At 37.5% G+C, this 18787-nt stretch overlaps 1 protein-coding gene and 1 pseudogene across 9 annotated transcripts in view; both read right to left on the bottom strand.

Annotated features, from left to right (window-relative positions):
* FTCDNL1 (formiminotransferase cyclodeaminase N-terminal like) overlaps positions 1 to 18787 on the bottom strand; it is a 139838-nt gene that overhangs the window by 110120 nt on the left and 10931 nt on the right. For 2 of the 9 annotated variants that reach the window (XM_069070116.1, XM_069070125.1), the window contains exon 3: positions 17992 to 18130. The exons of the other annotated variants lie outside the window; for them this stretch is intronic. In XM_069070116.1, the coding sequence (XP_068926217.1) occupies positions 17992 to 18045 (54 nt within the window). In that variant the 5' untranslated portion in view covers positions 18046 to 18130. The remainder of the gene's footprint in view (positions 1 to 17991; positions 18131 to 18787) is intronic. 9 annotated transcript variants of the gene reach the window in all.
* On the bottom strand, positions 1230 to 1846 carry LOC138147710 (ATP synthase F(0) complex subunit C2, mitochondrial pseudogene; annotated as a pseudogene).

The raw sequence follows: 18787 nt of genomic DNA, 5'->3' as shown, positions 1-18787 counted from the left end.
AAGGAAGGAAGGAAGGAAGGAAGGAAGGAAGGAAGGAAGGAAGGAAGGAAGGAAGAAGGAAAGAGGGAGGGAGGGAGGAAGGAAGGGAGGAGGGGAGAGAGATAGAAGAGAAGAGAAGAGGAGAGGAGAGGAGAGGAGAGGAGAGGAGAGGAGAGGAGAAGAGAAGAGAAGAGAAGAGAAGAGAAGAGAAGAGAAGAGAAGAGAAGAGAAGAGAAGAGAAGAGAAGAGAAGAGAAGAGAAGAGAAGAGAAGGGAAGAGAAGGGAAGAGAAGAGTAGAGGAGGGAGAGAGAAAGAAAACATTTGAATTTTGCTCCCTTATCTCTACCTCAAATAACCTAGCTTTATATCACTCTTTTGTTCCTACCAGTCACATAGGAAAAGGTATCTCTCAAAACTATTTCCCGGTATTCTCAATTCCCCTTCTTCTTAACTCTTGACAGATTTTGCATTCACAATTACTCTCTTCTTCCATTCCGCATTTATCCCTTAATTATCCTCCTCAACTGCCTCCTTGCCTTCTGTCCTTCAGATGAACTCAGGAGTCCTTTATCTAAAAATAAAAATAAAAAACCTAACATTACAATTCTATTTTTCTCCTTTTAAATGCCAAACTTCTGAAACAGATGATATATAGCTGATACCTTTATTTTCTTGTTACTCATTCCCTCCTTGACTTCTTTCAATCTGACTTCATACTCAGTTTAAACTGTAGTATTAAAGGTCACCAATGAGTTCTTTCTAGTCAAATTATTTGTCAGAACTCAATCTTCTTGACCACTTAGAAACACAGGACGCTGTCAAATCACTTCTTTTAAAAAAATTCCCCTCTGATTTGGCTTCTATGATTCTTTATCATCCTGGTTCTCTTTTAATTCTTGTGATTTTCTTGGTCTCATTCATTTCTCCCTCATGCTAATTATGGGTATCTCTCAAGGCTCAGCATTTCGTTTTCTCTTCTCTATTTACACTGCTTCAGAAACAACATATTCTGGGGCGGCCAGGTGGCTCAGCGAGTACCAGCACCGACCCCAGTGTCAGGATCGAATCTGGGCTCAGATACTTAGCACCACACCCAGAAATAACTGGCCGTGTAACCTTGAGCAAGTTACTTAACCCTAATTGCTTAAAAAAACAAAACAAAACATATTTTTCCAGGACTTCAACTATCACTTTTTTATCAATGACTCCCAAATATGTATTTTTTTTTCAGCTTATTAATACAGTATTTGTCTTCCCTCTGTCAAACCCTGAGTCCATGGCTTTCCCCAGGGCTACCTGGTAAGATGGAGGTGGAGGTAAACACAGGCTGGAAGAGACATGGAAGAACCAGGAGGATGAGGAGGAACATTCAGAAACGTAGGGGGAATAGAAATGGCTCCATCACATGACGAAGAGGATGAGGAAGGCCACCATTAGGCAAAAGAGCCCCATGGCCTCAGACAGGGCAAAGCCCAAGATGGCGTAAGAAAAAAGCTGTTGCTTCAGGGAGGGGTTCCTGGCATAACCAATGATGAGACTTCCAAACACAGTCCCAATCCCAGCTCCAGAGCCGGCCACCCCCACAGTGGCAGCCCCAGCTCCAATAAACTTGGCTGCTGTGTCAATGTCCCTTGAGACGGCACCAGTTTGGAATCCACATCTGGGGACAAGAGAGGTCAAGGGACTTGATGCTGCCAAAATGCTGAGGTTCTCATCTGTCCAAACCTCTGGCCGTTTTAGCACCACTGCAGACAGCGGTCTACTCAGCAGCTGAGAGCTGCTCCTCACAAGGGCAGGGGTAGAGATGAACTTGGTGCAGGCATACATTCTTAGGGGGTGAGGGGCAAAGCTGAAGAGCTGCTGGCAAAGCAGACAGCCCAAATCTGTATTTTTAATACCAATTTATTATCAAAAATCCAGTTTCATATTTTCAGCAGCCCTTATTTTTGTTTGACTGAACATGAATAAATTAGTTTCCATTTAAATTCCAACCTCATAAATATAGTAAGAGATTACCAAAGAATTCTACAAAATGTTGAGGAATGACAGGATATAAAACAAAACTGAATGTCAGAAATGGTTCTAGCACTGACTTACTGAATGACAGATCCTTTGCTCATTTGTCCTTAATTTTCTCATATGTAAAATGAGTATTAAAATTAATAAAGTTTTTATTTTGTGTGGGTTAATGATGTTCTATACATGTTAATGATAATATCACTTTCTATGCTACCTCTTAGTACTTGGTGCTATATTATACTTTTCTTCCCTAGTCTTGCAGCAGACACAATACCACATCTGTTTTTTCAACTCTTCTGTTTTCTGTGATGAGGCACCTGTTTATAAAGTACCTAAGGACTTGCTTCTTTTTTGTTTTTTGAATAATTAAAGCCCTGCTGAAGTGTTGGCTGACATCTGGATACACTTTGAAAGACTTGGCTATGCTTTTCTGGCTCCTGGGAGGTGCACATAGTATAATGTCATGGATGAAAATGTGGTGATGTGCTTCATTCTGCAGCATCAATTTTATTCTTGCTTTGTTATTTCCCCATTGCAGTGAATGAGGGATACCACTTTGTTGCTGCTGCACTGAGATTAAGGGAAAAGAGTCAAGCTCCAGAAATTTAATGTGCCATATAATGCCTGGCTTATTTTCATCCTGGCATTGACTTGAATTGATGAAACTCACCTGGGATTGTTCTGCAGATTCAATATCACGGGACCTCAAAAATTTTATGAGCTGGTTCTGAAATAATTTATTTTGGGAAAGATAAAAGTCAGAAGTCTTAACTATTGCCAGTGGTAATGAAGAAAGGTAAACTATGTTAAAGTATTTAATGCCACTACAATATCACTGCCTATGAGAGTGGTATATTTTTGATCACCATTGTATTCCAAATTATTTCTAGGATTTTTTTTTGTTTGTTGTTTATTTTTTTGGAGGGGGAAAATTTGGGGTTAAGTAATTTGGTCACCCAACCAGTAAGTGTCAAGTGTCTGAGGCCGGATTTGAACTCATATCCTCCTAACTCCAGGGCCAGTGCTCTATTCACTTTGCCACCTAGCCACCCCAATATTTCTAGGATTTTAAAAAATGAGAGCACAGGGTTCTATTTAAGATGATCATATGGATTGCTTGAGAAACATATTGGTGCCCTGAAAATATGAAAAGAAATAGAAGAAGGTCTCTGGTATGGCACAGAATGAAACAATTTTTTATCTGCCATAAATCATATCAAAGCAAAGCAAAGATTTTAAACTAAATTTCAATTATAAATGTACTATCGCTGATATATTCTTGGGGCTTAAATTTGGCACAGGTCATAATGTGATAGTCATTGGGTCTACATGTATACAAGTGCCTTTAAGGATCTCATATAGATTTTAAGGTTATATAAGATTGCTGATAAATGCAACCAAAGAGATTACTCAGTCCAGTGACCATGTGATTATTACCATTAAGCACTTATAATTACTTAGCACTGTGCTTTGCACATAGTAAGAACTTCATAAATGCTTTTTCATTCATTCATTTTAACAAGGCATATGTGCTTATCAAAATTTTCTTCACTGTATTGGATGGTGACCTTGATAAACTCGAGAAGAGTTTTTTTAAGTGATTCTAACACATGGAGATATAACTCATGTGTTTGCAGATGACACTATACTAATTATATTAAGCTCCAAATGTTTTTTAGGGCTATACTGTGGAAAAGAGAAAGATAAAGACTGCTTGGGAAAGGTCAACAATAACAAAAAAGTTAGAAATGCACAGTTCTTAGTTTGCTTCTGACTTCACAGTTCAAGAAAATGATCTTTGTGCTGAAAACAACAAAACAAAATAAAAAGGCTAAGAGAGAGTTGATAATTAAGGCAAAGAGATAGTAAGAAAGTATCTAGTTGCCCTTTATAAATGCAAGTAGCCTGGCCCAGAGGCAGACAGGTGGTGCAGTGGATAGAGTTCTAAGCCAGAATTTAGCCTCAGACTCTTCCTAGCTGTGTGACCCTAAGTGAGTCACTTAAGGTTTGTCTTAGTTTCCTTAACTGTAAAATGGAGATAATAATAATGCCTCCTTCTCAGGTTTGATCTAAGGATCAAATGAGATATTTGTAAAGTACTTAGTACAGTGTCCAGCACATAATAAGCACTTAACAAATACTTGTCCTCTTCCCTTTTCCCAGATGAACTACATCCTTAGATACTAGAGTGTATATCATTGCTGAAGCATTGTCAGTGTTTGAAAGATTGTGGCTAAGGGGCAAGGCACTAAAGGACCAGAGAAAGGAAAATATTTAACCTATTTTCAAAAGAAGGAAATGAATAGCATCCCACAAGACCAATAAACTTGACTTCCATTCCTGGGAGAATTATAGAACAGATTATTTAACATCTGAATCTATGCTTTGTTTACTTGTATACATGTTTCACCCCCAAGAGAATGTAAACTCTATGAAGGGAGAGACTATTTAATTTTTGTCTCTGTATCCCCAGAATCTAGCATAGTTCCTGATACATAGTAGCTGCTTAATAATTTCTTGTAAAATAAATATGTAATAGGGACCTGGTAAATGGAACCCCATCCTTAGAGTATGTAGTACTCTGACTGCTACTAACATACATGGAAAAGGCTAAGAAGCCTGTTTCCCAAATGGAATGGTGACATGTAACAGGAAGGATTTGATCTCCAGTTCAAAGAAAGCACAGGTTTCCAGGCCTTTTAACCACGTGAAGAAGACCTGCAAACCTGCTTACTAAGCCAGAACTGAGAATACCTTCAAAAGGCATTAACTGGCCAGGTTTCCTCTTCCCTGACAAGTTGTGTTAGAGTGAGGAGGCCAGGGCTGCAAAAATCCCTTGCTGAGGAGAAAAGCCTGAGGACTTTATCTCCCCATCTGGGCTACTGTCATGTGGTCTATAAGCTGATGGCCCTACTTGTCGCTTATGACTCTAGTGGGTCGGAAATGACTTTGACTTTACCTAAAAGGAGAAGGTATATTAGATATGGCTAAAATTTTGTGAGATCTGAAAGGATAGAATAATGAGCACCAGAAATTTAAAAGCTGATCTATATTCTCAGTTCTCCCAGAAGCTAATGTGTGAGGTGGCAGAAGACATCTTGAAGAGTAACCTATGTGACCCAAACCAGCAGTAGCTGAAATCCAGATGTGCCTAGTAATGCTATGCTGCATTTGGAAGTGAACTCATTGGAGCAAATATCTATAGAGACTCTTTTTAAGACCACTATCCCTAGGAACTGAAGAAATAGAGGACAGAGTGTGCCCCTAGGTGTTCAGGATGGAATAGGAAATGGGATTACTTCTGTTCTTGCTATATATTCTTCAGAAATATGCCTTTGTAAAAGTTACTTGTTATTAATTAGTTGAATAATACTGGAAGTCTAATCACTGATGATTATATTGGGAAGAACACATTAGAATGAGGGCTTGAGCTAGTGGCATCACTCAGATCCTTCAGGTATATCTCTAGAACCCTGAAGGGAAAATAAACCTTGCATGAGGGAACCTGACTCATCAGTGTGAGTATGAATAGGGATGAGGGTGCCTAGAGTTGTATAGGGCCTACAAATGAACAGAAGAGATGGTTAGTGAACATCTAGAAAAGGAATAGGTGATAACAAAGCACCATCATGGTTCATCAAAAGTAGATAATGTATACACCTTCCAACTCTAATTCCCATAAACCAATGAAATAATATGACTATTTTAATTTCTATATAATTACCATGTGAAATAACACTGTTTTTTGAGATGAACATTGTATGTTCTGATCCCAAATTTCCTTTCTACACTGTCCCCCTCTCCCAGTCACATAGTGGGAGAAGGGATTCCTGTAGAATCCCATAAGGTTATCAGTCGTTGCTTTTAATCAGTTGTGTCTGATTCTTTGTGACTCCATTTGGGGCCTTCACAACAGAACTATCATATAATGACCCTGGCCCCAAAATGATCATTTTTTAATATAGGTTACCCATCTGTTTTATTGGATAATGTAGTTTAAAGAGAAGTAACATGGCACAGTGGATAGAGGACTTTCAATTGCTTCAATGGTGTCCAATTTTTTGGAAGCCTATTTGAGGCTTTCTTAGCAAAGTACTGGAGTGGCTTGTCATTTGCTTTTCTAGTTCATTTTAAAGATGAACAAACTGAGGCAAACAGGGTTAAGTGACTTGTCCAGGATCACACAACTAGTTAGTGTAGGAGGTCAGATTTGAACTCAGGAAGATGAGTCTTCCTAACTTCAGTCTCAGCACTCTCCACTGCGCCACCTAGCTGCCCCCAAGGGTATGAGCACTGCTATCCAGAAGTATAGGAGACTTGGCTCAGGCAGTGTCAAATCCTAAAACAATTCCATCACTTGCAGGGACTCCCTTCACAGGGAAGAGGAATGGGGATGGGGTCTGAAAATACTAGATATCAGTAAATTGATCATTTGGACAGTTGAAAGTAACTTTTTAAAATTTTCTTCCCCCTACAGCATTTTTCAGTAATTTTTCTCATATAAAACCAATTATAGAATTAACAAAACAAATCAAAACCAAAAATGCTCAAACTACATAATTAAATGAAAAAAAATGTTTAAGTGGCTAGGTGAATGTTAAAAATTGTTTTTACATGTAACTGGGGAAAAATAAAATACAAAATAAAGTGGTTGGGAATGATTAAAAGCAATTAGAGTGGAAAAGGTTACTCTTAAGGTCAATCAGTACCTTACTCTGTGGAATTAACTAGGATTAAAGAGATAACCACCTTCAGCACCTATTCCATTTGTGGGAAATTATAGAGTCAGACATTTTAAAATTGGAGACTACCTGTTTTAAAATGATCTAAACACCTTACAGATTTTTAAAATTTAAAAACAAATATTCTTATGAGGTAGAGAATAGGCTCTGTTGTCATTCTAATTTTTAGTGATGGAAAATTCAAATGTGGTAATATTAAGTGACTCATCTAAATTCCATAACACATTAGTGGCAAGATAAAAAAGTAAAGTGGCATACATTATTCCAGAATGGTTGTTCCCCAAGTAGCAAATTATGGGAAAAAGTAATAGCATTCACAAAACACTTGCTTCATTATATTCATGTTGGTACACCTTCCATATCATGACTTTTCTTTCAAGTAATATTTATAATCAATGCCTCTTTTTAAAGACAAAAGTAATTCCATGATTTGCAGAAAAGAAGTTACTTAACGCATTTATAATGTAATTTGAAAAGACAAGTGAAAATAGCTATTACAACAATTTTAATTCAATAAATGTGTGTTTACAATACATACATAGCACTGCTCAATACTATAGGAGCTACAGCAATAAGTTTACAACCTTATCAGAAAGGCCAGATATACATGTCCCAATATGAAAGGCTCCGAGATAGACACAATATCAAAAATGAATGATACATACAAAACGTGTTATAACATCCCAGAAAAAGAACAGATATATGTGAACCAGAGCAATGAAGAAGTGAATTTAAGTCAAATCTAAAACTAGAAGGACCAGGCATTTCAAATAATGGGGAAAAATAGATACTTTAAACTGCCTTTAGTTATTATTTATTTGGTTTGAGTCTTTGAGTTTTTCTACTCAATACTTCATTACTTTTCTATATCTTTGTTTTCAATGTTCCTTAGCATTCTAAAGACTTTTCAAATAATGAAATAAAACATGTGGTTCTACCTATATAGACTAGATGCATCTATCTATCTATCTATCTATCTATCTATCTATCTATCTATCTATCTATCTATCATCTATCTATCTATCTATCTATCTATCTATCATCTACACACACACATTCAAATATACTTCTGTTGTAAATATGACATGCTCCTACACTTATTTCTAAGTGTGTCATTTTTTAAAACTATAATAGTAGAATTTACCAAATGTTGATAAAATCTTATGAGTAATGTATTTATAGGAAAAAATAAAATTTCATCTTTGTATATAGTTTCCAGCATCTTACTCATTTATTCATTTTCTTGGTTTTTCAGAGCTTCAGAATTTGTAGTTTGGTTTTTAAAATAATCTAGCTCTGCTAGCATACTTACTGATAAAATATCTGTGGAACTCTGCTGAATATATTTTAGAAATAATAAAACACATCCTACTCAATTCATCCCAATCGTGAATTTTCAGAGAGTGAATTTCATGATGTAAATGCCACAATTGAAATGAGTGAGGCAAGAAAAAGTATTTCTTATCTGATTCTAGCAACAATAAGCCCATCAGTGAAGTTCCTTCTACAGATGACAATCTAAAAAGGTAATGAGCAAAGTGGTCCTTCTCTGACCCCAACTCACAATAAAAGAGATGAAGAGTCACAGTGTTTGAAAGGTAAAGATGGTTGCTCTTGGCAATGGTACTACTTCTCAAGCAGTACAAAAGTCTTTAGAATGCTAAGGAACATTGATAACAAAGATATAGAAAAGTAACGAAGTGTTGAGTAGAAAAACCCAAAGATTTCAACCAAGTAAATAACTAACAAGGATGCTAGCAACAGGTAAATGTTACTTTAGTAATATCTACTACATATTCTACAAACTGTCATTGAGAAAAGTCCTGTTTCTTCTTTTTAAATTTTAATTAGTGAGCCAACACTTAGAAATATTCAGAAATGTACAAATGCTGAGGGTCAATGAATAACAGGCAATACTAACTGGCCTATTACATTAGATGAATTAGAAAACTTCATTGGTCTTATTGTCACTTGTGGTGTCATCAGTAGAAGAAACCTACTCATAAAAATATGTGGACCAGCTCCTAAGGGAGTTTTAGTTCAATAAAACTATGTCATGAAAGGGATTCCTAGATATAGTTTGCCCTGAAAACTGAAAGGAAGTATAAACTATCTCAACACAAGTTTTGTCTAGCATCATTGCTCTGGAAACTTTATTGAAAATTGTCAGAATGCAATTATTCTTACTATATATATAATGAATGGTCAATGAGCAATTACTGCCTATATAGGCATACTATATAGTTTTTAAATATATTTCCAACAAACCAGAAAAAATGTCCTTAAATTTTGCTTGACAGTGAACATTGAAAACAAATATTCATTCAATGGATCCCCTTACTTAGTAAAAGATGATACTAGAAGCAATAAGACTAGTACACAGATAGAGTGTTGAGGTTCATGAAAGCATTGTTCAACAACAGCTACAATGTAATCTGTTGCAATTATTTTACATCCCTTGATCTTTCCTTGAGACTTGAAAAGCAAAGGTGAGGCATAGTTGGGACTATTTGTCAGAACTGTACAGAACTCTCAGAAGTAATGAAGACACATAGGCCACTGAATGAAACTCTACTTTCAAAACAGGGAAACCCACTGTAACACTGACTTCATGCCAGTGTAAGAAATCCAAATCTGTAACTATGATGGGCCCCTTCCACCTAGATATTCAGAGACTAGCAGAGCAACCCAAAGCAAAGGTTAAATACCGTCCCATTTTACAAGCATAAGGTAGATGTTCTTGACTAAAAGACAAGATGTGAAAGAGGAACAAGTGTTATTTTCTATTCATGTTTTCTACAGGGTTCTAGACATGGCCTTCCTCAATAGCTAGGTAATATATTTAAAAGTATGTCATTTAAACATTATCCATCAAGAATACATCCAAAAGGTGAGTGAGGAGTTTACAAGAGATTGTTCAAGTGGCAAACTGAAAGCTACAGCAACCACGATTGAAGATACAGATGCTCCTCCAGTCAAAGTATGCAATATTACATAGTGCCGTAACAGGACCACCAATGTATACTTACTTCATTTATAAACAAACAAAACAACACGCTTGCAGCAAATAATGCGTAACAAAAAAAGTGCAAAATGCAATTGCTAAATAAATGATTATAAGGAAATATATCTGATATTTTTTCTGCTATCTTTTCATAATTATGAAAAGATATTATCATTTTGCTTTGAAATAAAAATTTTCATCCTACTAGGTTTTCATATATATGTACATATACATGTGGGCATATATGTAATGCATTGCATCAATTGACACTGGTCAGTTGGGAGATAGAAATTCCAAGGAGGTGGATTAATGTTCCTTATGTAGAATCTCAAAATTTGGCACTGGCTCCCCCTTGCCCACTAAGTAAGGTTCAGATTCCTTAGTCTGACATTGAAACCACTCAATATTTCCTGACCTATCTCATACTATTGTAGTCCATGTATTGTGGTCTAGCTAAACTGAAATACTTGTCAGGCCCTACACATAATACTGCACATTCCAGCCTCCATGCCTTTGCTCACACAGTTCTTTGGGTACATGATTGTTGTCCTTTGTGCTTGAAGAGGACCAAAATGACTGCATTATGTTGAGGTTGAGTGCAGACTGTGGCTGATCAGACCAGTATAAGCTAGGAAGGTTCTATCACAGATCAGACACAAATATGGAGTGGAGATGTCTCTAAATTTACACATCTCAAATTTCTTTTGAGCTAATGTAATTCTGCTTCACTTACAGAGCACACCACCTTCTTTAATGGAGATACATCATGTTGGGTGGTCCTGTACAAATGTCTCCTCCCATGTCTTCCAATAGATCCCAGAGTTCTTTAGAGAGAGCTTGAGAGTGTCCGTGTATAGCTTCTTCTGACCTTTGCATGAGTGCTTCCCTTGTGTGCATTCTCCATAAAATAGTCTTTTAGGCAAACATATGTTTGGCATTTGAACAAGACAGCCAGGCCATCAGAGTATCCCTCTCTGTAGTAGAGGTTGAATGCTGTTCTCTAGAACCTGTAATGTCTTTGTGCTATCTCCTCCCACCACCACTGCCTGTTGGCTTCTTGTATATCCTTTAAAACCTAAATCAAATACTATTTCCTCTATAAATTTTCCTTGATACCCAGTTGATATTGACATTTTCACCTTCAGATACTATGTTTTTTACCCTCCCTTTTATATTATCATCATATTCTCTGTCTGTCTGTTTGTCTCCCTCTCTCTCTTTCTCTCTCTCTTATTCTGAAAAGAAGTCTTTCCCATTTCCCTTTAAGAACTGTCTTTTCTCTACTATTTCCAACTTGTCCTATATGCATCTTATTTTTACATAGTCATATGCATGTGTTCTCCCCCATCGATTATGAGCTCCTTGAAGGCAGGGACTCTTTGTTTTTTGCTTTGCTTTTTATCACAAGTGTTTAGCACAGTACCTGAAACATAGAAGGTACTTAATGATTTTTGACTTGACCTAAGGAGATACTTCCCCTAGTCCACAGGTCTTCCATTTAGACTCTGTATTGGTTGCAGAAGATGATAATGGCAAATACCATTGATAGGCATATATGTCTCATTGTTTTATACTTCATTTGATATTAACAAAAGGTTGCTCAAAAATTATTTTTGTTGTTACACCTTTCTCAACCTTGTACAATATTAACATATACTGGAAGAGAGCCTCTCAGGAAATATTTTACTATATTGTACATTTTTAAAATTATCTTTGATCTTTAGTTTCCTTATCTGTGAAATGAAGATATTGGACTACATGGTAAACAGTTCCTTCTCCCTCTAAATCTAAATTCCTCTCATATAGGTGAAAGTCTGTTCTTTAACCTTCAATGAGAGCATCTTGATAACATGGGTATATTATTCTCATATTCTGTAGACATGAAAAAGAATTAATCAACTTTCTTTATATATATATATATACTTGATTTATTCCAGCTGTTCTCCTGATTTTTTTCAATGTCATTTCCACTTCCTCATACAGCACATCCAGAACTATGAAACTATAGTAGAAATGGTCTCGTTCCACTGTCACTGATGACGAAGAGTATGTTATAAAAATTATACATGAGGGGCGGCCAGGTAGCACAGCGAGTAAGAGCACCGGCTCCAGTGTTGGGACGACCTGGAGATCGAATCCTGGGCTCAGACACTCAGCACCACACCCAGAAATAACTGGCTGTGTAACCTTGAGCAAGTTACTTAACCCCGATTGCTTAAAAAAAAAAAAATTATACATGGATCTTTCTTATTTTTCACCTGTTTTCACCACTTTTATTCTTAAATTCCCTCAGGATGACTACTTTAAGCCTTTTGCTAGAATTTTTGAAATGTCATTTATCTCTCCATTCTTTTGAGAGGTAAAACTATTCATAATTTTTTTACTATTATAACGTTTTTTATAAATAAATTTCTAACAAGGTGTTGTGACACTTAGCTGACAAATCTCTATGTTTCTGCAAGATCAGATGTTTGTTGGCTGAAGCATTTTCTAGGCCCTTCTATTCTCATCATAGCAATTTTTTGTCAATAAGCTTTCAGCTGCTTAATTTGTACAAGATGCTATGCTAGACACTGGATAATTTAACTATATAAATATTTATCAAACTCTTACTCTGTGCAGAGCACACGTTAATTTCAGTCATTTTTCAGTCATATTCAACTCTTTGTGACTCCATTAGGGGTTTTCTTGCCAGAGATACTACAGTGGTTTGCAATTTCCTCCTCCAACTCATTTTACAGATGAGGAACTGGAAGCAAACAGGGTTAAATGATTTGCCTAGGGTCTCACATCTAGTAAGTGTCTGAGGCCAGATTTGAAGAGGATTCTTACCGATTCCAGACCCAGGACTCTATCCACTATCCACTATACCACTTAGTTGCCCCATGCTAGACACTAACAGATGATTGAAAATTTATATTAAACATAGCCTCTTATGTAGTTTAGAATCTAGAAGGAATTTGCAAAGTCACAGAATTTCAGAACTGAAATAAATTTTAGAGGTCATTTAGTCTAACTCTTCTGTGAAAAACTATCCTCTCTATAACATGCCAGAGAAGGGGATTAAGACTTGTGTATTACAGCAAGAGCAATCTACTTTTTTTTCAAGTGTGTTATTACCTCTTCACAGGATTTCTACCTTTATTCTCTTACTTATTTCAAGGCTCAACTGAAGTTGCAAGTTCTACACAAGTCCTTTCATGATTCCATCAGCTATTAATGCCCCACCTCTCCTCCCAAAATTACTTTGTCCTCATTTTTCCTTATGTGTTTATGTTGTTTCAAGTTCCTTGAAGGAAGAACTGTTTCTTTTTTGTTTTGTGCCTCAGTTCCTAGTACTTTACACAATGAGTAAAAATAATAATTAAAAGAATTATAATATCTAGTATTATCTAGCATTTATATGGTACCTACTATGCTAAGTGCTTTACAAATATTATCTCCTTTGATCTTCACAAACCTATTTTACAATAGAGGAAAATGAGGCTGACAAAGGTTAAGTGGCTTGATCAGGATCACATACCAGTGTATGAAACCAGATTTGAATTCAGGTCCATCAGATTCCAAAGCAAGCACTCTATCCACTTTGTCACCCAGATGTCTATGGTGCTTAATGCTTGTTAAATTGAACTAAAAAAATGGTTGGAAGGAATAAAGAGGCAAATTTAAGCTTGATATCAACAAAAATTTACTAACAATTAGAACTATCTAAAAGTGGAATGGATGACATGAAAAGCTATAAAGATCTTCCCCACATATCAATGGATGTAGTATAGATTTTCATATTTTTCTGCCCTTGAGTACATTTTTTTTTGTTTTGGTGTTTTGTTTTTTTTTTTGCTTTTTGGAGGGCAATTTGGGTTAAGTGACTTGCCCAAGGTCACACAGCTAGTAAGTGTGTCAAGTGTCTGAGGCTGGATTTGAACTCAGGTCCTCCTAACTCCAGGGCCACTGTTCTATTCACTGCGCCACCTAGCCGCCCCTAAAGTACATTTTTTAAAAAGAATGTATTGACTATATGCTTGACTAAAAGAAGCATGAAATCTAGGAATATGTGATCTTAGTCCCACAAGAATGATTTTTAAGAGAAATGTAAAAAAATGAAATAGTGAGAGAATCTGTATCAGATAAATGTCTTTCTCCTTCCCCCCAGTCTATGCTTTTCAGAGATGTACTCTGAGGTATTCACAATAGGATTTTGAGGTAGATTGGCATGAACTTCACACAATGTATAAAACAAGAGTACTTGTTTATTTTCATTTGCAAATAAAGCTGTATCATGTGCAAATAAGGCAATTATATAAGTAGAAAAGGTTCAAGAAAAATTGAGTTTCTCTTTTGATTTAGAGATAACACAGTAGTATATGAAAATATATAGGTCCCCATTTTTTCTAATCTGATAGAATCCTTTCAAGATGATAATATACATATACGTACATATCCATGTCTATCTAACATTATTTTAAAAGGCAATTGCTTGTAGATTGAGAGCTGGCTGAGGCCAGATTTATGAGAAAATACACATTTCAGAGAATGGATTACGTCCTAAAGGTAGGTCAGAGAGTTCAGGTGGTTGAGTCAGAGGCATCTTTGTCACAAGGCTTATGAGCAGACCTAAGTTCATAAAGTGATTTTTACATAACCTCTGATCCAGTCTCTACTCTTCTGGAGAAAAAAAAAAAGTTAAAAAAAAAGAAAAAAAAATCTAGTATCCTTATTTTCAGTGCCTGTCAATACATTCATGTATAGTCCAATTCCTTTTCTCCAAAACATACCAGAATGATGACTTCTCCCCCGACCCCACCCCCACCAAAAATTTACGATAGCTTCTGGATGTAGGATAGGTTCACTGGGGAACTTCAGAGCCTATTTTTATCTAATCAGCATGTTGTGAAATTGCATTAAGGGTCAGAGTATGAACAACCCTGGTCACCTGTTTAAAACTCCAAATCCTTGTGCTTGATACTCATAAAATGTGTTTGCTTTTGCTCTGGTGATACATTTGATTTTGCTCAGCTAAGAATGGCTAAGTACCAGCAATTGACTGAGTTCAATACAAACTTGGGAGTAGGAGGGCAGGTATACATTTAAACTGACCATCAGTTCATAGGCTGCCTCGGAAGAAGATCGAATCTGAGACTGGCAGAGGGTTAGCCAGCATTGATGAGCTTTCAATGGTATATGTTTAAATACCTTTGGACAAAGTAAAATAAATGTATGGACTCTGAGAAAGGAATTTATAATTTTCATATTAATTGATATGATGTGTAATGAATATACTAATAATTCAGTTTTTTCAAGAGCTGCCTTTATGGCTTCGGAGTTAAGAGCTCACAATGAAGCTTAAATTGATTACTCTAAACTCAAAAATTAATTAAACTACTTGATTACTGGTACTCCCTTCTCTAGGCCTGTGTTGTGAGGCTCTGAACATTCTCAGGTTAGAGCCTGGCTTAGTAAAAAATCTGTTAACATTAAATGGTGTCAGAAGTTTGTAAGGGGTGGATGTAGAGTGAAGCCTTGAGCTCTTCAGTACGGGGAGAAGGGACAGGGGCCACTGGATTTTTTTTTTTTTTGAAGTCCCAGCTCATTTGGCTGACAAGTTCAATGCTCCTGAATCTCCCTCCATTATGGGCCTAGCCTCTGATCAAGTCTGGCTTTTTATTGTGAGGAATGCTCCAGGGCCCCATTTCTTGATCCAGATCACTTTGCTAAGGCCTCCACTGTTTGTTTTTTGGCACATGAATTTGGTTTTGTATGTCTTTTCCCTCATAATGCAGGGTCAGCTATCGTCTACAGTTTTTCTCTTCTTTTAGAAATGCAGTCTTGGACTTTGGGGCTTCATTTCTGCATGAGATAAATTTTTTTGTGTGTGAGTAATTTTTGAGGTTGGTTTTGTATACAGTTAAAATGGTTGAAATTAACTTTTTAATTGCATGCTTGATTAGAATTATGGAATGTTTACTTCTATAATTCAAATGAATTGTTAGCACAGTGCAGAATACTTGTAATTGTACTTGTATTTTGTGTATTTGTGTTGTTATATCCCCTTATAGTATATGTGTATACACATACATTGTATACACATACAACATACATTTGTGTGTTAAGTGGTGTTATCTTTGAGTGTAACCTTTAAAATGGGACAGATGTGTGGTTAAGACATGGAAAGATACAGCAGTTCCTATTAGCAAAACCTCAGAATGAATATGTGCCTTTCAAATGTACAAGAAATATGGCTTTGACTGCTCCTCATCTTGCCAGGATTGGATTTGACTAGTGATGACCCTAAACTTTGCTGGTCTCATTGGGGCAGCTTTGATAAGACCAGATGAGAGCATTTAAGGCAGAAACCGATTGAATAAGGAAACTCAGCCTCTTGAGTGGGACAGTTATAATAAATGATACTCAGAGGCAAGGGAAAGAAAGCATTGGTCTGAATTAGAAGCAATGAAAGAAAGGATTAAATCATTTGAAAAACCTTCTCTTTAACAATCCCCAAACTACCCAACTACCTAAAGTATACCCACCTTTACCAAAAGACTCCATCAGGTCCCCAGTTTCTATATTCCTTTTCAAAGTGAAATCCCAAGTTCTCACAGAAAAAAAACCCTGAGGAGAGTAGCTTGATCAAGACCTGTGGTTTCAAGCCCTGGCAGCTCAGAGAACTCCAGGCTATTGCCAAGGAGTGTCCCAGCCCCAGGGAGGATCCCATAGACTTTGCTGAGCAGTTCCAACTCACCCTGTGTTCATACAGACCCAGGTATCTGGACCTGTATGAACTCATGGTAGTCCCAATTGGAAAAGGCAAGACTAGGTATTGGTGCCAGAAAGCACCCGGAAAGCATTGAGAGATGCTTCCTGCAATCCTGATCACTCAGCATGACTAGGCTCCGGAGAGGGCTGGCAGGACAGGGGGCAAAAGGAGGATATATATATATTTGATGCCCATAATCCCCATGATTCCTGCTGGAGCAGTTTTAAACCTCTGTATCTTCCCAACTCTACTCCCTCAGCATCAATAGTGCATCTCAGTTGTGGGGATTGCTAATAAGACCATTGTAGCCTTTATCTCCGAGTCATACTTTCCCTTTTTGTTGGAGAGATCAGAGCTTTTCATCCTTTTGTCCTCCCTGAAGCCCCTGGCCACTTGCTAGGAAAGGCCACTATTGGTATTTGACCCAGGAGGGATCAATTCCTTTGGTCCTTTATCCCCAACACCTTCTTTAACTGCTTCCAACCATCTAGTTCTTTAACCAAATTCCCTCCAGCTTGTGGACTTTAGGAGCTATCAATGTTGGGTCAGTTATCAATGCCCGACCTAATGTTGTACAGTTGATGGGGTGCTTGGGATCTGTTTGTAAAATCAATTTGTAATACCAATTTGTAACATCAGTAATGATGGGGTGATTGGGATCTATATTTGTGACATCAATTTTTAAAACCAGTTTGTAAAATCACACTCCACCCCTTCCCCCTCCCCCCATCAGAGCAATAACTCTGCCCAGCAACAACCATCTCAGCTTGGAACAATAACAAACTATTCTTATGAATCCTTCACTAAAGTATCTATAAACATTCCAACTTAGGCAACTATATTATCTCCCCCTTGTATAGTGTCCCGCTGTCCCCATGAATCCTTCAGTACCCTATCTCTAGGTTGACTCCTTGGCTGCCTCAATGAATCCTTCAGGATCCTATCTCTGGGTTAACTCCTTAAGAGCCTTGGTTTCCAGACATCAATCATGTCAAACATGACACTGATGGGTGGCAGACTGGGCACTTCTCCATCAGCCCTTGACAGTTTGATGACTTTGTGATGTTTCAAGCCTAAAACCACACCTCCAGGTAGCCCCCCCTTGGGCTTTTTCCCAGTGAATCATGGGCAATATGCCCGTGAAGTTACATTAAAAATGCATGTCCCTTTAAACACTGACTCCACCTTAACTCCTTCCTAATCCCACCCTTAATCACCTAGTTAGCATAATTGGCACAGGTTCTACTATGGTTGATTCTATATAAATCTTAATTCTACCCCTTTAAGGTTGCAGGTCCCCTAAGGATCCTTGCCTGCTGTAAGGTGTATAATAAACTTTCCCACCTCTGATTCCAATTTGGCTTGAGGCTACTGAATTCTTTCAAGACTGAATCTCAGGTTTTCTGGTCTTAAGATAAGATCAGAGTTCCTGCTGAACCTATTGGGAGCCATCCCTCATCACAGTTAGCTCTCCAAACTAATTTACTCACCTCTGAGAAAGGAGGGAATGTCTTTGGTGTAAGCAGCACATTCAATCCTGCCATCTATCTATCATCTATGAGACTTCGGCAAATGACTTTGGGATGCTATGGAAACATGAAGGTTTCTTCATCTCCTCAGGACAGCCCACTAAAAATCAGAGAGAGGTTTCCAATCTAATAGACTCTTCCAAGCTGTAGCAGTAATTAAAATTCTAGACAACAGCATTCATGCCTGTGGAATGACTTGGCTGACCAAGCAGTGAAAACCACCATTAACTCCTCAAACTCCTGATTGGCTCCTATACTACAGGTCCCTATGGAACTTTCACTTTGCCCCATAAGCACAGCCTTAGCATTTTCATCTCACCCTGAAGGCCTGCCTAAGATTCTTAGCCCTACTAGAGAAGAGACAGCCACTGCCCAGAAAAGAATGCTTATAATAACAAAGCAAGAAAAGCTTCCACAGGAGGGATGTAAATCTGATAAGACTACAGGACTATGGGTCAGCCCAAATGGACTTAAAGTACTCCCTCTCCTTGATGGAAAGCTTTCATTCATTCAGCCATTGGGAACATGACAAGCTGGTAGAGCTAGCTCAAAACTATGGTTGGGAGTTTTCACAGAGCTGCTGCCACCGCCTATGAGATGTGCTCCATCTGCCCCAAGAACAACTCATTCAAGCCTCTGCAGCCTGCACCCTTTGAAACCTGGCACATCCAACTTTATTCACTTGCCACCTTCTCTTGGGATATAAATATGCTTTGGTTATGGTCTGTATGTTTTCCCAGGGGGTGTTCCCCTGTCA

The sequence above is a fragment of the Petaurus breviceps genome, unplaced genomic scaffold, assembly GCF_028583685.1.
Source record: "Petaurus breviceps papuanus isolate PSGF00001 unplaced genomic scaffold, PetGlider_PUasm1.0 90804, whole genome shotgun sequence".
In the NCBI taxonomy this organism is placed as follows: domain Eukaryota; kingdom Metazoa; phylum Chordata; class Mammalia; order Diprotodontia; family Petauridae; genus Petaurus; species Petaurus breviceps.
Note: the sequence above shows the minus strand (reverse complement) of the source record. Positions and strands in the feature narration are given on the sequence as shown.